General features: G+C 38.9%; 1 protein-coding gene and 1 long non-coding RNA gene across 6 annotated transcripts in view; one reads left to right on the top strand and one right to left on the bottom strand.

Annotated features, from left to right (window-relative positions):
* Positions 1-2628: 2628 nt before the first annotated feature.
* On the bottom strand, positions 2629-13455 carry LOC120242747. Its single transcript, XR_005531156.1, has 3 exons — positions 13296-13455; positions 9376-9560; positions 2629-2679 (listed from the first exon to the last, which is right to left on the bottom strand). It is a non-coding gene; the product is annotated as an uncharacterized LOC120242747 (long non-coding RNA).
* The window catches only part of ZEB1 (zinc finger E-box binding homeobox 1), a 197909-nt gene continuing 184490 nt past the window's right edge, over positions 13006-26424 (top strand). For 4 of the 5 annotated variants that reach the window (XM_039248657.1, XM_039248653.1, XM_039248656.1 and 1 more), the window contains exon 1: positions 13006-13072. In XM_039248657.1, the coding sequence (XP_039104588.1) occupies positions 13015-13072 (58 nt within the window). In that variant the 5' untranslated portion in view covers positions 13006-13014. Of the gene's footprint in view, positions 13073-15549; positions 15630-26424 lie in introns of those variants that run through there. The other variant, XM_039248655.1, reaches the window with a different exon arrangement.

Here is a 26424-nt window from a genome sequence, read left to right as displayed (position 1 = left end):
AGAATACTTGCTCAAGAGTTCCAAAAGGGCTAACTTTTACTAGCATATAATAGGAATCCTTGCAGTTAACTGATTAGCTCATAAGAGCTGAAAAGAATCCGAAACTTACAAAAATTCCAAGTATGGTTATTTTATTAGACATTTCTTAAATTTAAAAATCCAGGGATAACTTTAATTAGAAGCTAAATGGAATACAAACTGTCCTTTCACTAATAATTTTAATGAACACACATATATTATTTGCGATACTAGGCATAAAAGAGATTGAATAGATCATAAAACCCAGAGCCGAAATGATTATTAATCCAGTATGGAATTTATTACACATTTACATATGTTCTTCATTAAGTCCATTGAGGTGTTTTCCTATGTACATAGTCTAAAACATTAGGTAATTCATATATTTCCAGTCAGTATAAATACCAATTTTTTGCAAGTTTTTATTTAAATTCCAGTTAGTTAACATACAGTGACACTAGTTTCAGGTGTAGAATTTAATGATTCATCACCCACATGCAACACCCAGTGCTCATCATCATTGTGCTCCTTAGTAAAAGGCGAAAGATGTATACAATCTGAAGAGAAACCAGAGTATACCATTGTGCTCCTTAATACATAGCACCTAATTAATCCCTCCCTTCCCCACTGCCCTCCAGTAACTCTGTTTAGTCTCTAAAGAGCATTCCTTGGTTTGCCTCTTTTCCCCCTATGTTCACCTGTTTCTTAAACTGTACATGAGTAAATTCATATAGTATTTTTCTGACTTATTTTGCTTTGCACAATGCTCACTAGCTCCATCCACATTGTTGCAAATGACAAGATTTCATTTTTTTTAATGGCTGAGTAATATATATGTGTTTATACATATATGTATGTATATATACGTATATATACATACATATATATATGTGTGTATAGAAACACACACACAATATCTTCTTTATCCATTCATCAGTTGATAGACATTTGGGTTCTTTCCATAATTTGGCTATTGTTGATATTGCTTCTATAATCATCAGGGTGCATGTGTCCCTTCCAATCAGTATTTTTGTATCCTTCGGGTAAATACCTGGTAGTGCAATTGCTGGATCATAGGGTGAGTCTATTTTTAACTTTTTAAGGAAACTCTATACCTTGGTGATAATGCAAAATGGTGCAGACACTATGGAAAATAATTTTCAAAAATTTGTAATCATGGTAGGAAAAATTCATATATTTCCAGTGGCATCATATATTAGTACAATCCTTTTCAAAAGCATTCTGACAATAGGTTTTAAAAGATACAAACATATTTATTCCCATTGATTAAATAATTTCAGTTTTGGTGCACCTGGGTGACTCAGTCGGTTAAGCACCAGACTTAGGCTCAGGTCATGATCTCGCAGTTCATGGGTTCAAGCCCCACATCGAGTTCTGTGCTGGCAGCTCAGAGCCTGGATCCTGTTTCAGATTCTGTGTCTCCCTCTCTCTCTGTCCCTCCCCTGCTCATGCTGTGTCTCGGTCTCAAAAATAAAATAAACTAAACCACACTGAGATACCACCTCATGCCAGTCAGAGTGGCGAAAATGAGCAAATCAGAGGACTCTAGATGCTGGTGAGGATGTGGAGAAAACGGGCACCCTCCTTCACTGTTGGTGGGAATGTAAACTGGTGCAGCCCCTCTGGAAAACAGTGTGGAGGTTCCTCAAAAAATTAACACCAGAACTCCCCTATGACCCAGCATAGCACTGCTAGGAACTTACCCAAGGGATATAGGAGTGCTGATGCATAGGAGCACATGTACCCCAATGTTCACAGCAGCACTCTCAACAATAACCAAAACATGGAAAGAGCCTAAGTGTCCATCAATGGACAAATGGATCATGATGTGGTTTATCTATACTATGGAGTACTACATGGCAATGAGAAAGAATGAAATCTGGCTATGTGTAGCAACACAGATGGAACTTGAGGGTGTTATGCTGAGCGAAATAAGTCAGGCAGAGAAGGACAGCTACCATATGTTTGCACATATAGGAGGATTAGGAGGAACTTAATGGAGGATCTGGGGGAGAAGAAGGGGGGAAATAGTGGGGAAGAGGGAGGGAGACAAACCATGAGAGACTCTTGAATGCTGAGAACAAACTGATGGGTGTGTGTGGGGGGGATGGGCATGGAGGAGGGCACTTGTGGGGTTGAGCACTGGGTGCTGTATGGAAACCAACTTGACAATAAACTATTTAAAAATAAATAAACTAAACTGTAAAAAATTAAATAATTCCAGTTTTTACAATATTTCCTCAGGAAATGAGTTAAAACCCACAAACTATATTACAATAACATTCATTATTTACAAAACAAAAAATGAAAGGATTTAGATGCTCAATAATATGTAACTGGTTTAGTAAAGTGTACCAACTTGAGGAATATTACAGTCAGATAAGAAAAAATCAAGTGTAAAGATGTGTCTATATGGGGAAAGGTATGTGATGTGTTAATACTATATGTAGTTCTCACATATATGGTAAAATCTAGGCATCATCATAGCTATATAAACTACGTGTGACAAGACTGAATAGTAGTGGTGGGATAGGAATAGGGATGACTTTTTACTTTAAGTATTGTGTAATTTTACAGAGGATAGAAGTGTCTCCTCATACCTCTTCTGAGTCCATACCACCTTCATGCACAGTGGTAGTCCTGCAAGTGAAACATAGAGAAATGCAGAGGTAAGAAATGGAGAGGTATTGTCTATGTATCTAAAGGTGTTCCAATGCCTTACTTATGAGACCTGACTGCTTTCCTACTTTTGGATTCTATGGGAAAAAAATTGCAAACTTATGTCCTTATTATAAACTATTTTTTCTGTTTGGGCCAGTTTGAACTGGAGTCTGTTACACCAAAAATAAAAGCAAAGAAATAAAACTGAGACAGGTTTTCTATTTCTTTCATAACCTTTAACATGTATTTTTTTTTTTACAAATAGTTTATTGTCAAATTGGTTTCCATATAACACCCAGTGCTCATCCCCGCAAGTGCCCTCCTCCATGCACATCTCCCCTCTCCCCCCCACATCCATCAGTCCTCAGTTTTTGTCAGCATTCAAGAGTCTCTCATGGTTTGCCTCTCCCCCTTTCCCCCACCATTTCCCCTCTTCTTCTCCCCCATGGTCCTCAGTTAAGTTCCTCCTAATCCTCCTATATGTGCAAACATGTGGTATTTGTCCTTCTCTGCCTGACTTATTTCGCTCAGCATAACACCCTCAAGGTCCATCCATGTTGCTACACATGGCCAGATTTCATTGTTTCTCATTGCCATGTAGTATTCCATGGTATAGATACACCACATCTTCTTGATCCATTCGTCCATTGATGGACACTTAGGCTCTTTCCATGTTTTAGCTATTGTTGAGAGTGCTGCTATGAACATTGGGGTACATGTGCTCCTATGCATCAGCACTCCTGTATCCCTTGGGTAAATTCCTAGCAGTGCTATTGCTGGGACATAGGGGGGGTTCTATTGTTAGTTTCCTGAGGAACCTCCACACTGTTTTCCAGAGGGGCTGCACCAGTTTACATTCCCACCAACAGTGTAGGAGGGTGCCCGTTTCTCCACATCCTCGCCAGCATCTAGAGTCCTCTGATTTGCTCATTTTTGCCACTCTGACTGGCATGAGGTGGTATCTCAGTGTGGTTTTGATTTGTATTTCCCTGATGAGGAGGGATGCTGAGCATCGTTTCATGTGTCTGTTGGCCATCTGGATGTCCTCTTTGGAGAAGTGTCTGTTCATATCTTCTGCCCATTTCTTCACTGGGTTGTTTGTTTTTCGGGTGTGGCGTTTGGTGAGTTCCTTATAGATTTTGGATATCAACCCTTTATCTGATATGTCATTTGCAACTATCTTTTCCCATTCCGTCAGTTGCCTATTAGTTTTCTGGGTTGTTTCCTTTGCTGTCCAGAAGCTTTTGATCTTGATGAGGTCCCAATCGTTTATTTTTGCTCTTGATTCCCTTGCTTTTGGGGATGTGTCAAGTAAGAAGTTGCTGCGGTGGAGGTCAATGAGGTTGTTTCCTGCTTTCTCCTCTAGGGTGTTGATAGTTTCCTGTCTCACGTTCAGGTCCTTTATCCATTTTGAGTTTATTTTTGTGCATACCATGTATTCTTAAAAAGTGCTATATTGGGCTCCTGGCTGAGCTTAAGACTTTGCCTCAGGTCATCATCTCACGGTTCATGAGTTTGAACCCATTGGGCTCGCTGATGTCAGCACAGAGCCTGCTTCAGATCCTCTGTCCCCCTCTCTCTCTGCCCCTTCCCCACGTATGCTCTCTCTCACAAAAATAAAACATTTTAAAGTGCTATATGCTATCTAATTGCATTGCAAATAGTGTCATTTATCCTAGGGTAGTAAATTCACTTCTTGTGCAGACAATTCCGTAAATAATGTAGCTAATGTAAGCCAGCAGTATTTCTAGATGATATAATATTCCAACTAATGTTAAATAACATGTTAATCTCATATCTTCTTTTTTCCTTTAATTAGATAATCATTCCACTATGCCTGAAGTGACATTTTCAGGGATAAGATTCTCTTTTAGCCTGCTGAACAGAAAGGCACTGTGTGGGTTATGCTCTTAATATCTGGCTCCGATCTTTATGACTTTGGTTTTTCTGTATTCCCAATCATTGACTGTTTACCACGTGCCAGGTACCATGTAAAAACACTTCATATACAGTATCTTGTTTTCTCTTTACAAAGCCCCTGTGCCAGAATGATTCACAAATGGCAGACACTTTTTCTCTTTTCTATAGTTATTGAATGTGCTTCACATGAGACAGGCACTGGTTTTGGTATGAGAAACACAGAGATGAAAATCTCCAGCTAGGAGAAGAGACAGATGTTAAAGCATAGCAAAAGTGGTAAATGCTAAAACAGTGGTGTGTACAAGGTACTCTGAAGGATGTGAGGAAATCACTAGCCATGTGAGGCAGGTTCTCTAAACCCAAATATTCTGACACAACTGGAGAAGCTCTGAGGTAATCTGAAATCCTGGGAAAGAATATTAGTAGTCTGCCTGCTTGGAAACATAAAAGGTAATTTGGAAAGCAGCAGAATCTGAATGGGGAGGATGTTAACTTTGGAGTATTAGGCTGTAGTAAACATAAAAGACCAAAAAAAATAGTATTAAAAGGTACATTGGAGGGGCACCTGGGTGGCTTAGTCGGTTAAGCATCAGACTTTCGCTTAGGTCATGATCTCGCGGTTCGTGGGTTCGAGCCCCGCATAGGGCTCTGTGCTGACTGCCAGCTCAGAGCCTGGAACCTGTTTCAGTCTGTGACTCCCTCTCTCTCTGACCCTCCCCTGCTCACACTCTCTCTCTCTCCTAGAAATAAATAAAACATTAAAAAAAAAAAAGGTACATTGGAGACTTTTCAATTATTCATTCATCACATAATTTTGAGGGCCTGGCATGCACTAAGACAGTTTTAGGAGCCAGAAAGACCACTACGAGAATGTCTAACCTGAAACAATTTATTACCATTTATTACCATTATAAACATTAGAAATATTAACTATACTTTGTATTACTAATGATTTAACATTATACTATTTGTTAATATAATCTGAAAATGTTATTTTTCATCTGTGCCTCATCTGAATGGCCACATCTTGTATCTGTATGGCTTTTATTTGCTGAGTTATTCCTTTATAAATGATTATTCAGGAGGAAAAAAACCTTTTAAAGTTTCCTTTATGATTGTTCTTTTGCTCACTTTTCCTCCGCTCCTCTCACTATCCCCATCTCTAGAACACTTGTATAATGTGGACAGTCTTGACTATTTAAAAACCCTTTCATGGATTATAACGGTTTTCAATAGAAGATCCCCAGTCCTTAGAACCTTCATGTGATCTGGTTCCTGTTTCCCCACCTAAGGAGCCTTATGTGGAATTTGCATCCCTTTTATTCTTTTAGATTCCCCCCCCCAAAAAAAACCCCACTACATATGCTCTAACGTCTTTAACATTCTCCCCTCATTTTCCTGACAAATTCTATCACTTCTCAGGAAAAGATTTCCTTAACTCCAGGTTAGGTTAGATGCCTCTCTTATGTACACTTTATCTCCTGAACATTTGTGTCACAGTCTCTTTGTCAATCTGTTTCTTCCACAAACTTGTGTGTTTCTTGAGGTCAGAAAGTGTATTAAGCATTTATAGCCCCATGCAGCATCTGTCACACAGAATATACACAAGAATATTAACTGAATAAATTAACTCATGAATAATTATTAAAAGTTCTATATGGCATAATGCTAAATGTTACTTATAAAGTAATTACTATTAGCTTAATATTTTAAAGCTGTTTATAAAGATGAACAAATAAATGAGCAAAAACATTTATCATGAAACTTAAAGCTTGCATACTTTAGTAGGCAGAATAGTGGTCTCAAAAGATGTCTATGCCCTAATCCCCAGAACCAGTGAATATTTTTAGGTTATGTGGCAATTAAGGTTGCAGATGGAATTAAGCTTGCTGATCAGCTGATCTTGAAATGGGAGGTGTCCTGAATTATCCGGGTGGATCTAATTTAACCAAAATGCCTCTAAAAACAGAAAAGAGAGGCATAAATATAAAGAGCTAATGAGGTGACAGGATGAGGACTCAGGCCGATGTTGCTGCCTCTGAAGACAGAGGAAGGGGCCATAAGCCAAGGAATATGGGTGGCCTCTAGAAAATGGAAAAGGCAAAGAAACAGATTCTCCCCCAGAGTCTTCTGGAGGAACGTAATCCTACCAAAGCCCGGTGAGACCCATTTTGACTTCAAGACCATTAAGATATTTGTGTGATTTTAAGCCACTAAGTTTGTGGTAATTTTTTATAGTAACATTAGGAAACTCATACAGATACCTACATCAAACAGGATTAACTTTGGGTGCCTAAAACATAAAACTTAAGACAATGGTGGCTTAAAGAAGATATGTTTATTTATATATAGAAGAGATCTGGAGGTAAGAAGTCTAGGGCTACTTATGTATTCTCATGTCAAAGACTTGGGGCCCGTTGATCTTGTTGCTCTGCCTTTCTTAATCTTAATGAGCTGAGCTCTAGCCAGCAAGTCTGATTCCAACCAGCAAGAAGAGAAAGAAGGATGAACTACCTCCTTTTTAAAATTTATTTTTTTTAAATATTTTTATTTATTTCTAGGAGAGAGAGACAGACAGACAGCGTGAGCAGGGGAGGGGCAGAAAGAGAGGGAGACAGGGAATCTGAAGCAGGCTCCAGGCTCTGAGCTAGCTGTTAGCATAGAGCCTGACACAGGGCTTGAACCCACAAACTGTGAGATAATGACCTGGGAGTCAGACACTTAACCACCTGAACCATCCAGGCACCCCTGAACCACCTCCTTTTGAAGGGCTTCCTCCACATTGCATGCATTCACCTCCACTTATATCTCAGTGGCCAGAACTGAGTAGCAAAGTAGCACCTAGATACATGCAAAGACTATTCAAGTGTCCATGGGACGGCAGTGAAGGTTCCATTACTAAGAAGAAGAAACATACTGGGGACAATCAGCTATCTCTACCTTACTACTGTGATATTATGATTTTCTTTTCCCCTTTCATGTCTTAAGTATATAAAAGTTGTCTCTCCTAGATTTTAGATTAGGGCAGGGGCCTTCACTCTACAGAGTTACTGAATAATTATTGAATAATTACTCTATAATAGACTATGGCATATTTCTAAGTATTTGTCATATTTTTCACGTACACACAGTACAATATGAATATATATTTGGTCAGTGAATGACATAAGATACATCGCATTCAAACTTCAGTGTTGTGATCAACAGAAATAAATTATTGTTTGATAAAGAAGGTTAAATACATTTTGTTTCTCTATGTGTAGTATTGTGGGGCCTGGCAGGAAACAAATGGCACACTCGAAGGGTAAACTGAAGAGAGTCTGATGAAGAAACTATTTACAGAGATGTGGGCAGGCTTTAGGGGGACCAGTAAGGGATAAAGCCCCCTAAGGAATCGCAACAAGAGGGCACCATTAGCATCCGTTGGCCTGAAGAGACCAAGGGAAGCAGTTTCTGGAACTTGGCAAGACCTGTCACCATGAGACAGGGTTGCCTGATGGGAGCCAGGGCCTTAGGTAGAGGAATGAAGCTACTGCCAAAAGCCACAGACAGAAGGGACTGTGAGGGAAGGTGAAATAAATATCCTGACCTCTCTCTCTTTCCTTCCTGTGATCATTTGCCAAGGCCTCCAAATTAGCTGAAACCAAACAGAAACCAGAGGGCAAAGGAGCTTGGGTGTTGTGGTCCATAAAAATCAGCCTTTAAGAACATAGAAAGAAAAGAATGGGCTTTGAGGGACAGAGAAAACCCAGAATATGAATAATCAAAGCATTTTACAATGTTGGGATGACTCAAAAAACTTTGAACAAAGAGAGAAAGGGAACTGATCCAAATAGATTCACGTTAGACCTGGTACAAAGAAAGATGAAGACAATGATTAGAACATAAAACAGTGGAGAGGGGGCACTGCCTGTGATCTATTTATGGAGTTAGGATAAAGAGCGTGAGCTAGGAACAGAGGCATAAGAAGGAATGAGAAGGGTCTGGCCAGAGATCTTTAAGTTGGGAATATATCTGAACACAGGGTATTTCTTATTGCCACCTTTTTCATTTGAGTTTAACACAATTGTGGGGAATCTAAAAACTATTATTGACTGCATATATTTTAAACAAATACACTCTATAACAGTGGCAGCGATTGTAACTGAGGGTCTGTGGACTACAGGTCAAAGAAATAGCTATACTCGGTAGCATAACCAGTCAGCTGCTAAAAGAAACCAAGATGCCAGAGAAAAAAAATACATGGAGACAAAGGTGGAAAAAAAAACAAACAAAAAAAAACCAGCAGTAGAAACCAGATACCAGATCCCTGGTATGGTTAACTACTTAAAGTTCATTCAAGTCCAGAACATTCATGTTGCCCTCCTTCTAGTACAATTTACTACCTATAGTTGTCAAGTATAGAAAAAAGTGTTATTCAGCCTGTAAGTTATTTCAATAATATAATCTATCTTCCATGAAAGTAGGCCTTGAAAGCAATCGTTTTAATCATTGTGATTTTATGGAAAGATTAGTATTAGTTTTGAGATGTTCATTAACATCCTTCAACTTTTTCTACATTGATTTATACTTACATCTCTGTATTAGACATGTTCCTGAAAAACTGCCCCAAAATAAGAAGCTTGGTGTGTTAACATTTCATTGACTTATATTAAAAATAGGAGCCTTATTCCCCAGAGAGAAAAACCATTTTATAAAGCAATATGTAGTAAAACCAAATGGAGGTTTGGGGAAAAGATTTGTCCTTATTATTACCTCCTGGGAGGATTTATTAGAAAAGTTGGTGTGGGTCCTAAAGACAGCTGTTGGTTCTGGATCACTCTGTAGTCATGTTTCCTTCCTGACTCAGCAACTGTAGAATTTGGTGGAACTGCAGCAGTTGAACGACAATTGGCCCCTTTTGTCTCATTGTGAATCCCATGTCCAGAGTCACTATTGAGCTAAGGATTGAGAAGCAACATTAGGGGACTTCTAAACTCTGAAATGTGATGGGGAACATGTATCAAATGTATTCTTTTTCCTTCAAAGCTCTAAAAGTAAAGTATGTTAATATAATGAATTTAATTGATGTAATTAATTTTATCTTTCCATGAAAGCAAGCAATTTACTTTGATGACAATTATAGAATATTATTATAAGCTATACTCCCCAAATGTGTTCAGGTGAGGTATGTGAAAATCATATGCTCAATATAGAATGCCATGAAATATCTGCATTTTAAACTCAAAATAATTTTATGTCAAGTGTTATCCTAACTTATAACATGAATCTTACATGGAAAGCAAATAGCAGGTGCAAAGGGTTTATGAAAAATTTATAGAAAAACTAAGTATTAAAAATGTTCTACCCATTTACATTTTTCCTTATAAATTAAAAAAATATTACAGTAATTCATTTTTAGCAGAATACCTCTTTCAGCATATGCAATCCCAGAGCACAGTAGAAGCAAAGTATTAACATTTCATTGATACTAAAATTATGAGTATATATTGAATATATATTGTATGATGACACTGTAATTACTAAAATCAACAATATAAGGTACACATTAAACTCTTATTAGTATACTTCTCCATGTTTAGTTGAACCTATATTTTCTTGCTGAGGTATAAATGACTAAATAAAGTCAAATTTTAATAAAGTTATCCCTTTTCTAAATTTACTGTAAAGATTTTCCCTAATTCTTTAGTTACATTTAAGAGCTAAGTGGCAACCATCACCTATACATCGGACTTAAAGCAGCATTTTATTCTGAGATTTACTTTTGCCTGCTTTTCAGTCTAGATTTCAATAATTTGGGGAACTTTAGTTGTTTGCATTAATTACAGTTAATATATTTATCAAATATTCAATTTGTAATATATATGTATATTTAAATAATTACTACAGGATTTTACAAAACTGAAATTTTATATTAGAAGATTTAGGATATCAATATTTCAATGCATATTGGAAACCTAGGAGTGGGCAAAGTTAATCATCTGGAGAAAACGATTATGGAGACGGTAAACTCAAGATCAATTAGTTTCAAAATAAGGCAGGCTATAAATGATAGTAATCAGCTTTTGCAGCCATGATTTCAACGGTTCCTAACAACTAATGTGGTGAAGGCAGATAAACAATCCTCACTTTATATAGGAAAGGTCAAGTATTTTAAGAAATACTTCCCTATTGGGCATCTACAATATAACCAGGTACTCCACTAGGTCCTGAGAGCACAGAAATGAACAAGAAAAGTCTAGCCCAAGATACCGAAACCAGTAACCATTAGGGTAAGGAAGACAATGACTTTCTACTTGACCTGTCCCTTTGTCTCTGATTTTAAGGTGAGGATGAATACTGAAGGAAGCTTAGTAGGGAGGTACAAGACAGACCCTTCAGAAAAAAGGACGAGTTATACCTCCTGAGAGTAGGTAAAATGTGTGCTAGTTCAAATGTATTTTTTTTTTCCCATTCTGGCTAGAAATTAGGGTAGCTGTAAAAAAGTTGTGGGGGCGGGGATGCAGGCAAATGACAAAGTCTATAACTTGATTCAGCCTTTAGGAGGTAGGAAAAGATTACTGCTTGAATGAAGCAAAACATGGACACAGTTCTGGGATGCACAAATTCAGTTAACATGGTATGAATGAAACCGAGGACTGCCTGTACTTAAAATGATCATTAAGAGTGATGATTCTAATTTTGGCATTAAGCATGCGTAGATATACAGACATAATGTACAGCAAGGAATATTTACAGTCACATTTCATGCACTAATAAATAATGCATTCATTTCTCAAAATGCCAAAGAGAATGTGGGAGAGAAAATTTTCATCTATATTCAGGATTAAACTTTCTAATTTTAAATTACCAGACTTCAGATGTAAATTTATTTCAGTAGAAAGGTTTGAAGAGATTATTAATGGATCTTCGGAAATTCTGGAGTGTTTAAAAGATGATTTTAACATAATAAAGAATCTTGCCATAGGTATGGCAAAAATTATAGGCTTAAATTTATTGAGCACCTACTACGTGGCAAGCACTGTGCTGGGTGACTCACTGTGCTATTTCCAATACTCTGTGTGTCACGTTTCAGTTTTCTCAATTTCTCTATCAGTAACTTTTACACTGTGAATTTACAACTAAATTATTTGGAATGCAGCTCATTTATTCTGTTCCAAAGACCTTTCCTCCTCTGAACGGGGTTGGGGGAGAGGAGGGAAAGGGAAAGCTAAATCCTACTGAAGACTTTCTGGGATTTGTGGTGTTACCTTTTGGTCTTTCAGAAATCCCCAAACTTGTACAAAGTCGGAGGCTTGAGCTAAATCAGCAACCTATCAGTTTCAAACACCGCATTTGTTAGCCGTTGTTTCTTTCGAGGTCCCGTTCAGCGGTAACTGCCCATTGAGGCGGTAAATCAAGGCCAGTTAGTACCTTAACTCTACGTCTTTGCGCCTCCCATCTCGTCCGCAGACTCTAAGAGGACAGCAGAGAGGAGGGCAGAGAGCTAGACGGCGGGGCGGGGGAGGCCGAGGTGACAGCAGGTGAGAGCCTGATGCGGATGAGGAAGTGAGACAGGGACCGTGTGGGTATTACTCATTCGGCTTCACCGCCGGTGTTGCCTGCAAACGGAACTTCTCGCCTCTTTCGGTCCAGCTGAAGTTCTTACTGAAATCACTTCCCATCCCGGTTCTCTCGGGGGGAAAACCGTGCGTCCGTGTAGGGGAAGGGAGTCAGAACGGAGGGTCAGGTAGCCTCTCTCGCGACGCCTCCTGTCCCCGCCGTCAGAGGCCGAGCTTCCCAAATCAGTCTCTACCGGTCCGGGAACCCCCCCCCCCCCCGCTACTCTCGGGAACTCCCCGGCTAGCCCAGGGCGCGCCGATCGGACAAACGCTGCGAGGGAGCGGAGCCCAACCTTGACGAAGAGGGAGGACAGGTTGCTCCGGTCACTGAGACGGGGCAGCTCTGAGGGTACAGGGTCCTGTGGCGACTCAGCTAGACTGGTCCTTGCCCCAGACAGCCGCGGCGGGTGTGGTCAGTTCAGAAGCAGAACGCCGCTGAGCCTCCTACTTTACCTTTCTCACTCCGACTGCCTGCCGCCCTTCTGACAACGTCCCCACAGTTTCCCAACGCCCCGCTCCCCCGTCCCACGACACCTGAGGGAAACTTTTCCCCCCTCCCCTCAATTCAAACTCAGCTGCTCCTACAGTTGCCGCAAACCGTCCTCTCCCTAGCAACAAGGTTCCGGCCGTAGAGCGAGCGGCTCTAGGTGTAAGGAAGGTGATGTCGTAAAGCCGCGAGTGTCGTAAACCAGGTGCGGTGGGGAGGGGGGAGGGGTGGAGGCGGAGGGGTGGGGGGGAAGGGGGAGGGAGGGGGAGGAGGTGACTCGAGCATTTAGACACAAGCGAGAGGATCATGGCGGATGGCCCCAGGTGTAAGCGCAGAAAGCAGGCGAACCCGCGGCGCAATAACGGTGAGTGGCGGAGGGGACCGGGGAGCGGCGGAGTCAGGGGGAGCCGGGCAGCCGGGGCGCCCCCGGGGGTGAGGGGGGCGAGCCGGGCTGGGGGCGGCCGGGGCAGGGACGGGCAAAGTGGAGTGGGAAAGTAGAAAGTAGTGCTCTCTGCCCCCCTCCGCTGCTGCCGCTGCCGGAGCCGCGCCGCGGCCGCTCGCTCTCCCTGAACCGTTATGTCTCTTACCTGGTCTCTCTCCGCCTAGCGGCTCCTGCCGCCCCTGCTGCCTCCTTGGACCGTTAGCCGCCGCATCCCCGGCGCAGGGCGGGCGGCCGGGACGCGGCTGGCCACTTTTCTGGTCCCGGGTGGAGCGGCTGTTGCTTCTTTTCGCACTTTTCCCCACTCTTTTGCCCCTCGGCGCCTCCCCTCTCCCCCTCCTCTCAGCCCCCTCCGCGTTATTCTCCCTCTGCGCGGAGGCCCCCGGGAGCCGAGGAACAAACTTGTGGCCGGCGCTGACCGTGCAAAGTGGCTTCCGCGCGCCGCGGCCCCGGCCGGCGCCGTCGCTCGGGCCCCGAGGCTCGGGCCGGGCCGGGCTGCGGGCGCTGGGCGGGCGGCGGCGGCGGCGGCGGGACGCGGCGGCCGCGGGCTGCGTGTCGTCCGTGCGCGCGTGTGCGCGGGCGCCGGTGGTGCGCGCCGCGGGCGGACCGGGCTCGGCCGGCGGCGGTAAAGTTGTGACCGGCCGGCGAGGCGCGCTCGCGGAATGGGGATTAGCGGAGCGGAGGCGCGGGTCCCTAAGCGCCCCTCCTCCCCCGAGCCTACGGCCACCGTGCCCTGGGCCCCCCGGCTGGGGGACGCCGAGGCAGCCCTGCGAGTGAGGTCCACGTTCAGGGGGGAGCTGGTGGGGCGGCAGGGGAGACGGGGCAGGAGCGGGCACCTACTTGCTGCTGTGGGAGCTCTGTGGATGGCGGCGAGCTGCGCAGCGGGTGTGTTTGTGGAGTTGTTACCTGGTCTTAGAGACAGGGAAGCACCACAGACAGATCCCCCTCCCCGGGGGAGACTCCTCCGCGCTGGGATGGGGTTCTGTGCGTACGCCTCTCTTTTTTCTCTTTCGGTTTTTGGGGAAGTTGTTACCTGGGCCGGACGCACGGAGCGCTGAAGCCGGATAATGGAGCTTGGATGGCGCTCTCGGTCTCGGGTGGAAGGAGGGTGGGGGAGGGGGCAGACGGACCGACGGACGCACGGGTCTGCTGCTCTCGCTGCAGCTGCAGTGTTTATTGATTTGTGCCGAAGTACCGGGGCCATACACACCCCTCTGCCTGGCAGGAGAGTTTAAAAAAAAAAAAAAAAAAAAAAGACAGCAAGAGAGAGCGAGACCCGAACATGTGGTTGTTGTTGCACAGTCGCCTTTTCCAGTTTGGAGAGACATTGTAAGTTGATTGTATTTCTGCTTATCTTGGGGGCGATTCTGTGCTTTCTCGCCCACTTGCTCAGCAGCGAAATGTCTGCTGATTGTTATTGTCTGGACAGTTCCTGTGGCGAGAGGGGCGAGACTTCTCCGCCCGGGGGCGGCAGGAGCGCGGGGCGAGGTCCCCGCCCGCGCCGGCCCGGTACCTGTTTGTATAATAATGGGCGGCAACGGCCCTGCCGCTGGCTGCAGCCGAGTCTATATAAGGAATTACACGTACATTTCGGACCGAGGGGCTAGCTTTGGTGCCTACGTTATTTTTAAAACGAGTTTTTAACTGTAGGGAAATAAATGCGCCTATAATGGGATCGCTGTATCTTCCAGAAAATGAGGAAATATGCGTTTAAGTAAAAACTCTCTCGCGCTCCCCCCGCCCCACCCCCCGCTCCTGGGCTCCCTTTCTCCCTCCCCTCTGGGATGCGAAACGCGAGGTTTTGTAACCTTTCCTGGCAATTTTAGATTTTGTGTGGGATTTCCTGTCTAGAAGCAGATACGAAGATTTTAAGCTGTTTCAAGATGTTTTCTTCCAATCGTAAAAATATTTTCAATATATCTGAGCCGACATTAAAATCACTGCTTTCATGAATGATTTTAGTTATTTAAATAAAAAATTGCGTTTTCAAGACGTCTGTTAGTGCTGATTGATAACTAATATTTGGTATCGTCATTGTGGAAAGATGACTTGTTACAGCAAGGAGTGGAGCATAGGCGATTGCAATTTTAATTTCCTGTTTTAGCGTCAAATAGTGTGCTATATTGAGCTGTTGCCACTGTTGCTGATGTGGCTTTATGAAAGGTAAGTTGGTTCGGAAAGGGCTGTTCGCTTTTTACCGTATTTAAAATGTTCATCACCAGAGAAAGGGGCTTTTCTTGTTGCTGACGACATGTGTGTGACATGTGAGTCTGAACCACCCAGCGTCTGTGCAGCTGCTGTAAACATGTTTACCTGAACAGGAAAGAATGGATTTTTCTCCTAAAGATCCTGTGATAGGAATATTACACTCTTAAGGCATATCAACAGATGACTTAAGGGGGAAAAAGCTGTCCTGAAAGGTACTTGAAATCAACGGGAAAAAGAGGTTCTCGATCGCTGCAGCAAATGGCAACTTGTGCAGGTAGAAAAAAGATGGTGTTTAGTTTTCTCCTGCATGTATGTCAGCCCCCTCCTGTCTGCTGCTTTCGTTCTCAAGGGAGGGATTTATTTACCACGCTTGCTGTCAGTGTTTTTCCTTTGTGTTTAATATTAGAAAAACAGATTTGGGCTGTTTAGTACAAAATGTCTTGTCTGCAGTATGCATTACTCTCAGAAAACAAAAGGTGTTTAAGATAGCACCGCACTACTACAGGTATCTTCCATTTTCATCACTTTTGGCTCTGTCCTTGTATTTCTTTTTGTTCTCAAATGCATTTCATCCTTTGCTAGTGATTGCAGCCATGCTATTTGATTAAGCCTTATAATTTGTAAATTAAAAATGAAGTTATATGCCATTGTGTTCTGAAGTCTCAGAATAGGTGCTGGTTGATCTTTCTTAGCAACGCAGTCATAATTAAGTTGCAGTTGTTTATTGGAGAGAATTGCATAGAAAAATGTTAACTCTTACATCTTTTTAATGAGGGAATAAATGATGTATACAGTGGGCGATAGTCATAGGCATACTTTATGTTGTTATTTATATGCAAATATTTTTTTTCATTTAAAAGGACATGCAGATTTTACTGCTAAGCCTCCAGTAAAACATTTTAATTTTCTTTCTGGAATATATCTGCAGAGTAGGTTATTAACGTGAGAATCAAGTAATGTAACTTGACAGGGGTAAACCAATTGAGCAAGGTTTGGCCAAAGCATCAATCCTTAGGTAGTAACTTTATGGTAATGATGTCAGTCATCTATAAAGGACTGGCCTTAGAATTGCGTAAATCGATTTTTACCATTTGTAATGTAATGCTTTGTTGTATTTTAAAAATATGTCTTCTAATTTTCCACTTCTACTCTTATGTGGTTTTCGTATGTATGTATGCATTGGGGCGGGGGGGGGGGGTTGAAGAGAGAAATGTGCTCTAGCTACTAATGACCACATGCTGATTAATTCACTTTAGGTGGAATAGCAGGTACATATTTTTCTGTCATTTGCACCATTTCCACTTGCTGTCTTTGGAAACCGCCAGTAGAGGATGCTAACAAAAATGATTATTGGTGTAGTAGCACCATCAGTCTATCTCCTGTTGATTGGGACCTCTGTATTAATAGGGACCTTTGGTGCAATTCTGAGTCTTAGTGTTATTTAAAACTAGCCCTGGGTAAATTAGGTATAAGCATTTTCTAGTCGCTAAAATGGAAAGCAGTAGGAATGTTTTAACATGAGTAATTTTGTAAATTTGAGCTTTTTAAATACTGAGATTGATAATGCTATCAACTTAGTCTTGCTTTAAACCAATTGTATTACAGCTTTCTATTTTTTAGGTTTTGTTGTACGATGTTAGGTTTGGAAAATTATGTAATGATTGGCCCATATTTATTTTTGCATATTTACTATACTTTTTAGCTTCCTTTTTTATTCATTGTAAGATCCCTGAATAACTACATTTTAGATGTTAAAAGATATAAACCATTAAATATGGTAAAAATTGCAATTGATTGATAATACTGTCTAATTATTTTCCCATAACTGATACAGACTTAAAGTGTACATGGGTTGGCAGACAACTACTAAGGAAGATGTTAACCAGCAGTCACTCAGATGTTAGTTTTTTTAGATTTTTAGATTTTATCTTTTTCTTTCCCTTCTAGTTAGAATCACAAGTAGAGCATAGATTTTACATTTACCAATTGTAAATTAAGAAACGTAAGTTTGTTTCGATGGTTTAAATGCAGCAAAAAAGTATAATGCGATAATTATCGTATACCTGTATTCAGGGATTCTTTTCAAATAACTGTGTAAGTTGCTATTACACTTTCAAATATAAATAATTATACAAGACTTAATGTATTTAGTCATTTTTTTGGTGTGTGTCCATATAATTATGTTAAAATAACTATAAACTTTGGAAGCCTTTTGTTAGGTCAGATGTTAGAAGTATTTTATTTCCCTAATTATTTTTAATGGCGTTTCTATAAATGCACAACAGCAGTATTATAATGCAATAATAATACTGTTTATCTTGAATTAAGTTGGAATTACCTGACTTAATAGGTAAGCCTATGTGCAGTCCTCATTTTAGGGTGTCATGATTTTTTAGGAGAGAGAGAGATTGAAAATGTATATAAATATAGTTTTACATTTCCTGAAAGATGTTTCTTGAATTTGGTGTTTTCCTTATTCCTAGAGCTCAGTAGTAAATAGGTGTGATTCACTCACTTCTTTTATAAACTGAGGAAGTTTATCACAAAGCCATGACATACAATTGTGGCACAGAGCAAAAGTTAAAGTATCTTGTAAATTGAAAGCAACAATCGGTTGTTAAGATGAGCCTTATGTAAAAGCATATGAAATATTTGGTTATTTTTTTACTTTCTCCAGTTGATAGTATTTTTGAAAGTCTCTACCATCTGTTTGCAGTTTTAGTAGCTCTGAAGCACGTGGTGAGAAATGAGAAAGTTCTATCAAACTGGGAATAATTTTTTTTTAAATTTAATTTGTTTGTTCTTGAGAGAGAGACAGAGCACAAGCAGGGGAGGGGCAGAGAGAGAAGGAGACACAGAATCCAAAGCAGGCTCCAGGCTCTGAGCTGCCAGCACAAAGCCCTACGCAGGGCTCTAACCCAAGAACCATGAGATCATGACCTGAGCCCAAGTGGGACGCTCAACCGACTGAGCCACCCAGGCACCCCCAAACTGGGAATATTTTTAAAATAACAACGTAATTATTTCTTATAATTGTGTTTTTATTGGTTTTTCCTCTTTTTTTGCTTTCCCCTTCATAAATTACTTCTAAGCATGTGATTAGAGCCATATGTAAACACAGATGCAACATCATGTGGAATTATATTGTTAACTACTCTCAACTACCTGTATTGAATTGTAGTAGAAGAGAAGAAAAATCATGTAGACGCTGGAAGAAGATATGTATTCATATGTAAAAGTGATGAGAGGTTGGAGGATTTGATGAAACATTTGGAAGATGTTTCTTAATCTTTGTAGCATGATCACAAATTTATGGGGAAATGTATGTTCCTCTCTAATAAAGATATAAGCTAAAATAAAAGTTCATTGTTAAAAAGAAAGGTTAAAAAATCTTAAACTGGAAAAGAACCATGGCGAGGAAATAAAATATTTTTGAAAACAGTTTTTAGAAGGCTATATTTTGTACATATTACTAGTAAAATATCTTAAACTAGATGTAAGTTAAAAGAAAATTAATGAATATACACCTCATAGAACAAGTTTTTAGTCATCCCGGTTAAACTGTAATCTATTATATAGGCATTATTTTAGAAAATAATGTTTCCTTTGGATGGGATAGCATCTTGAGAATTGTTTTTCTGGTGGAACCCTTCTTAGGACATCAATTTTAACTAATAAAAATTTTCAGTATGGTGGGAGCGTATCTAGATTTTTACCTTGAAGGGAGGTGGGTTATGCTGTTTGTTATTGTGGAACTGGGTTGCTTGGAAATATGGCAGTATTCTATAACACTTAAATAGAAGCATGATCGCTAAGAAATAAAATCTGCCTTAAGATTATTTTGAGAAATTCTTTTAATACTTAGAACTCACTCTATTAATTTTGCTAAAACATGTTTTGAAGTATATCACTTTAGGTGTATATAAATGGAAAGATTCCAAAAGGTAGAGCAAAAGAAGCCAAGTTTAGGTCTACGATTGTATTATATCTACGAAATGCTACTAGACTATTTTTCATTCTCTAGGAATTTATTTTTGTCTCATTTATTTCTTCAGACATCTTCCTGTTATTTAATACATGCCTTCTATATTCATAGGGATTGTGTGTATCTCTCCATATAGACAATTCTCACAATCAACTATATATTTATTGAGACTTAATACTTGGAGTTTGAGTATGAACTATGGCTGCTGGTAGAAGACCTTACGGTATGGCAGCCTGGGAACAACTTCATCATCTCTTTTGCAATAACAATTACATCTGTGCTGGAATTATTAGTAACAGATGTTTTGTGACCTCTTAAATCCCACTCCCCTCCTTCCCCATCCATATTTAAAATTAAATGTGAATGGGAGATAAATATGGGAATGATCTCAATTTCTCATATTTAGTTATATTCTAAGAATATTGCAAGTCTTCTATTTTCTCTTTTAAAGTACTATAATTTCTAATTTTTAGGTATTGTAAATATCTTAGTTTCCAGATATTTTTGGTATTCTGATTTCAATGCTCTTTTTGTAATATGTGATACTATTACTTTAGATAACCCAGTTACTATTCATGGTCACCAACCTACAATATAGTCTAATTTTCCTTATTCTTAAGGTCTTTATGCCTGTTTAATCCACAGTTCTAATAAAGTGCTTGTTTTTTTGTTAAATTCTCAGAGTATGGCTAGCTTATTAATTGAAAATTCATTTTTCTCTTGGAATCTTGTATGTTTAATATGGAGGGGACCTTTGAAGAACATACCATTTTGTTATCTGAAAACATATAGATAAGCTGAAGTTTAGGGCTTTCTAGTGGAAACTCCATAAGAGACTTGAATGTATGTTTTAGAAGAGGTAATAGTAACATGTGGAATAGCATATAGTAAAACCCTTCAAGGAATAGATTGTCTGAACTTGGGCTGAAATCGTCTGTCTTAGATACTTGAAAGGGCTGTGACAGTCACTGTATCTCCTTTCCACCCTAAAAAAAAGCTAAGTTGCTATTCACTTCTATTGCCACATCACTTTTCTAAATCTTTTGATAATATTTTGTTGTTTTTGTTGTTATTTTGGGGAGGGGGAAACAGCTGGAGGAGAGAGAAAATAATTTCATATGAATAAATATTAATTAGGAAAGTAAATGAAATCGTTTAAAAGCTGGAGGGATTTGGAGAATCATCCAAATTTATTTTTGCAGGTAAGAAAACTTTCAGGGAGATAAAATGACTTTGCCAAGTTCCTATTACTAGTAAGGTTGGACTAGGCTATAGCTTCTCAGGTTCATAGCTCACTATTTTATTAGACCCTTTGAGTGTATTTATGATGGTAACAAGCAACAACTAAATGCCATGAATTTTCTAATTTTTCATGGTTAAACCAAGATGTATGGAATGCGCAGTCACCCCAGAAAAAGAAAGTTCTCAACCATTTGCATAAATTTATCAAATTTAATAGTTGACCTAACTATATCACTTAAAATATTTCAGCTACAGATACTTAGGTTAGTGTTGCTTAGAGGAATATGCTCATTATTTGGATTATAACTTTTCCTCTTCACTCCCAGTCTCAATTCCTTCCCAATACTTGCACCAAATCTGGTATCTTTTATATGTGTTCTTGGTTATGTCTCTGTCCTTGTAAAATTATGTAGTAATTTGTGTGTTTTACATCTATATAACTTATTTTGGTATATATGTTGCTTTTTTCCCTAAGCATTGTCTGATATCTGTTCATATTTCTGTTTGTACACCTAGTTCATTGCTTTTAACTGTGCAGTATTTCATGATTTGCATCTAGTACAGATTATCAATTCCCCTAATGATGGATTCCCAGGTTGTTTCCAACTCTTGAGTACAAGTAATTTTGTAATCCGCATCTTCATACATGTTGCTAATGGCTGTGGAAGAGTTTCTCTTGGGATATATATCCAGATATGGTATTGTTGTGCTATAGCTTAGTTACATATTTAATACCACTAAATTATGCTGTATTTTTTAACCAACTACATCAAATTTTACCCTTCCCAACGGTGTATAAAACGTTTTACTTTTTTCTAGCTTTGCCAGCATTTGTTATGTAGAGCATCCTACATTTTGCTAATTTAACTGTTGTTAAATAGAAATTTACGGTTGCTGTAATGTTTCTCTGTTTAGCAGGGAGGTTGATCATTTCTTCTTATTCTTGCTGATTGTTAGGTTATTGTTAGGTTTCCTTTCTCATGGTTGGCTTATTCATATACTTTGCCCTTCTTTTTGGTTGTTTTTCCATTTTTTGTTGGTTTCCCAGAATCCTCTATTTGAGATAGTAATCCCTTGGTGGTTTTAGATATCCCCGTGTGTCAGTCTTGTGTTGATTTTGACCATGGTACAGGAATCCTTAATTTTAACGTACCTAAAAGTTTTTATTTTGTGGGCGTTGAAAAGTCCTTCCTGATCCACAAATTGCAAAGGTATCTTCTTATGTTTTCTTCTAATAGTTCTGTAATTTTACCTTTTATATTTAAGTCTTTAATGCATCTGGAGTTCACCTTTTGGACATAACATTTCTTAAGAGCAGAGTGGTTGAGAGTTTGGGTTATTCTGTAATTTACTAGCTGAATCACCTTGGCCAAATTACTTAGTGTCCCTATGCATGGGTATAATAATCTCAGAGTTGGGAAGTTTAAATGAGGAGTGTAAAGCACTGTGTTTAGTATATCTTTCACATTCTATAAATGTTCGTAAATGTTCATTTAAAATTTTGCTTACATTATTAAGTTTGTTTTAAATATATCTGCCATCAACTGGCGTCTTTTTATTCTCTTGTCCAGTATTAACTCTAATATAACTTCAGTTTGAAAGGATGTGGTTAAACTTTACTCATTGTGTCTGTAGCTTTGACCTTAAACATTGCTTAGTTGTTCTGGCCTTAAGGACAAGGCTGTTTGTTAAATCAGTAATAGAATAGTATCTTAATGTTATTTTGTGATAAGTCTTTCCGTTTGAGGAAGGCTGCCTAGGATTCTTTTTAAGGGGCATTATATTGAAGGACCCCTTATCATATTACTTTTATATGTGACAGTGACATGGACTTCAGGGATAATGTCCCCATACTATTTTGTTGCGTAAAATGAAGAACCCAAGCCCAAGGAAGCTAAACTTTATATTCTGTATTTGAATACCCGTAAGGAGTGTGGAGTCCACAGATTTCAATACAGTTTCATTCATTTAGTCAGGAATATATTTACGAAGATGGCTGTATGTCTTTTTAACACAGTTAAATTCTTGTCGTATCCATTAGAGCAATCCTAAGACAAAAGTTAAAAATTGTACCATTTTGTGTGTGTTTGTGTGAATAAACTTTATTGAAGTATAATTTACATACATCATTATGCATGTACATTTTGATGACTTTTTCAGATTCTTATATGCTAGTGTAACCACCACCACAATTAAGATATAGACATTTCCATCATCCCAGAAATTTCTCTTCTATCTCATCTCAGTTAGTCTTCCCCAAATCTAGCCCAAGCAACCAATGATCTGCTTTTGATGAATAGAGATTAAATTTACTGTTTCTAGAGTTTCATATATACGGAATCATGCAGTATGTACTCTTTTTGTCTGCTTTCTGTTACTCACATGATATTTTCAAGATTCATCCATATAGTTCATTTCCTGTCTATTGCTAAGTAGTAGTTCATTGCACGGATGTATTACTATTTGTTTATCCATTCATCAGTAATGGACAAAGTATTTGGGGTTTTGCTATAGAATAAAGCTGCTGTGAACATTTACACACAAATTTTTGTGTGGACATATGCTTACATTTCTTTTGGGAAAATAACCAAGGGTAGTGCTGGATCATATAGTAAGTATATGTTTGACTTGATAAGAAACTGCCAAACTGGTTTCTAAAGTTGTTGTAACATTTTACATTTTTCAGTGTATGAAAGTTCTAGCTGTTCCATCCTTACAAATGTTTGTCTGTGTTTTTAATTTTAGCTATTTTAATAGTTGTGTCCTAGTATCCTTTTAGTTTTAATTTGGACTTCACTGATCTAATGATGGTTGAGTATCTTTTGGTATAATGACGATTTGCATATTTTCTTTTATGAAATGTCTGTTCCATCATTTGCCTAATTTTAATTGGGTTGTTTATCTTTTTATTATTAAGATGTAAGAGTTCTTTATATATTTTGGATCCAAGTCCTTTTTTGGATGTAGGTATTTAAAATATTTTCTCCCTTTCTGTGGCTTATCTTTTGATTTTCTTAATGGTATCTTGGAAGTGCAAACATTTAAAATTATGATGAAGTCTTATTTATAACTTTATTCTTTTAGGCTTTGTGCTTTTTGGTTTTTAAGAAATCTTTGCCCATTCCAAGATGCTTTTCCTTTGTGTTTTTAGAAGTTTATAGCTTTTTTTTAAACCAGTTTGTTTATTTTGAGTGAGCAAGAGTGCACACGTGCATGCACACTTGCATGTATAAGCAGGGCAGAGGCAGAGAGAGAGGGAGAGAGAATCCTAAGCAAGCTCCGTGCTGTCGGTGCCTAGCCTGTCATGGGGCTCAATTTTACAAAGCATGAGATCATGACCTGAGCCGAAATCGAGTCATTTGCTTACCCAGTGAGCCACCCAGGAGCCCATAGAAGTTTATAGCTTTAATATTTAGGTCTCTGATCCATTTGAGGTTAATTTTTGTCTTTTACCATATTTTGATCTTTAGCTACAAACCTGCCTTAGGTAGCCCTGAGTAGTTTTACTAATCAAAATTTTGTGTGAAAATTTCTGCTTGAGTATTTAAAAAAATTTTTTCAGGACCCAGCTAGAAGCAAAACACAAGACTGTAGAGGAATACAAATCCTACTGACCTGGTTTTATATATTTTTAAACTGAAAGCAATGGCGATATGCTTGGTCAGTGTTTTCAGAATTTTTTATGTCCTTGACACATATTTAATTCAAAGAGATATACTTGATTGAGGCTAGAGTTTCAGAGAAAGATGCCCAAAGCATGCCCGTTGTTAAGCAAAAAGTGAATGTTGTCTTCATGGTCTCTTATTTCCTACACAGTTTTAATGAGTTTACCATTACACCGATTCTTCTTTTTTTTTTTTACATTCGATACCTTTTATCTTTACATGAAAATTTGTTCAAACCTACCATTTATCTTGAGTCCATTAAGGTATATAATTTTATCCTTATGAAATGAACATTTCTTTAACTATCTCTGACTTTCCTGTATAAGGATTCCGCCTTACTGTTCTGCTGAAGCTGCAGTAAGTAGTGAAAGTCTCCGGTGACCTCTAAGTCCTGCCAGCCTTTCTCAACCTTTATCTTATTTGACTTTCCTGTATTTGTTATTGTTGAATCTCCTGGAAAGTTTTGCTTCCTTAGCTTCTGTGTTATTACTGTTTTCTTAAATTCTCATTTCTTTCCATTCTTCTTTTTAGAGCCTCTTCTTCTTTGGCATTACCCAGGCCTGATTCTCTTCTACTCAACCCACCATACCTAAACATCTGACCCAATTCTTTTAGTTTTAGCTGCCACCTATATGCTGATGTTTTCAAAATATTTAACTTTTGCCAAGAACTAGATTGAGTTCCAAATATGTATACAGTTGTCTATGTAACTTTTCCACCTCTATATCCCACACAACTGTCAAATTTCACAAGTCCAGAGTTTAATTTATTTCCTACAACGTCTTGCTTTCCTTCTGCATTCACGATTTTGTTAGTGCCACTGCCATTTTATTACATTCAACTTAAAGCCTAGGGTTAACCCTTCTTCTCATAACCTGATAATCACCAGGTCTACCGGTTCTGATCCTGAATATCTTTGAATATAGTCTTTTTGTCTCCATTTCTATTTTTGTTGCTTTAGGATCCTCATTTCTCATGCAAACTCTTACACTAGCCTATTGTTTGTCTCTATTCTTTGCCATGCAGGCTACTGCCAAAATTATCTTGGTAAAAACCAGCTGATTTAATCATTCTCCCAATCATATGCCTTCCCTGGATCTTTATTAACTTACTGGATAAAACCAAGATTCTTTGCATGACATACAAGGCCCTGATTTATGATTCTGCCCTTATTGTTTTATCTGTCTGCCAACCATTTCCTTCCATCTCTTCCTTCCTTTTCTTTCCTTCTTGTACTTTTATCAGTAGATTTCTATGTCTACAGGCTGTTTTTCCCTCCATGCATTGAATTTTTGCTCCTTCTACCTGAAATATATTTCCTTGTTAACTACCTCGTATTTTCTGGCATATCTGAAATGTGGATAGGAATTCATCTCAGATATTTCTTCTTTAAAATACTTTCCCTTGGGTGATGGGCATTGAGGAGGGAACTTATTGGGATAAGCACTGGGTGTTGTATGTAAGCAATGAACCATGGGAATCTACCCCAGAAACCAAGAGCACGCTTTACATACTGTATATTAGCCAATTTGATGATAAATTATATCATAAATAAATAATAAAATAAAATGCTTTCCCTGATCCCTTTCAGCCCACTTTTCTTAAATTGGTGATTTTTCATTTAAGTTAAAATATTACTTTCTTTACCTTTTATTTTCCCCAATAAAAGGTAACTTACGTACCAAGTAAAGCTACTTTCCTCTTACCTTGGCATAAATTCTTATCATGCCAATTACCTTGCCTTAAATGCTTGATCTTTCTTAGCTGCATACTTTATCCCTCATTTGGTTATGGCTAAGGAAAAAGAATTAGTTACTTTGAACTTTGATGAGTTGATTGCAGATGCATTTATTTACTTATCCATATTTATCTTGTCCTAAAAAATGTACATGTCACTGAAATAGCTCCCATGTAATTATTATTTTTAAGATAGCATTTTTCTATTTGACTTTTCTATTTCTTTTTTATCACCTATTCCTATTCCTTGAAAATCCATCATAGCTAACTTGTATCTTATTTTTATTTTTAAAGCACTCACTTTTTTATACTCCATTTAGCTGTGTATCTGCCTTGAACATCCTAGATATTAATGACCTAATTCCTTCTGATCTGGTATCCAAAGGTGTATTTAGTGGGAGAGCATTGAACTAGGAGATAGAAGTCTTAGATAGAAGTCT

The sequence above is a fragment of the Hyaena hyaena genome, unplaced genomic scaffold (assembly GCF_003009895.1).
Source record: "Hyaena hyaena isolate Hyena2069 unplaced genomic scaffold, ASM300989v1 scaffold_314, whole genome shotgun sequence".
In the NCBI taxonomy this organism is placed as follows: Eukaryota; Metazoa; Chordata; class Mammalia; order Carnivora; family Hyaenidae; genus Hyaena; species Hyaena hyaena.
The sequence above is the reverse complement of the archived record's forward strand: the minus strand, read 5'-3'. Positions and strand labels throughout refer to the sequence as shown.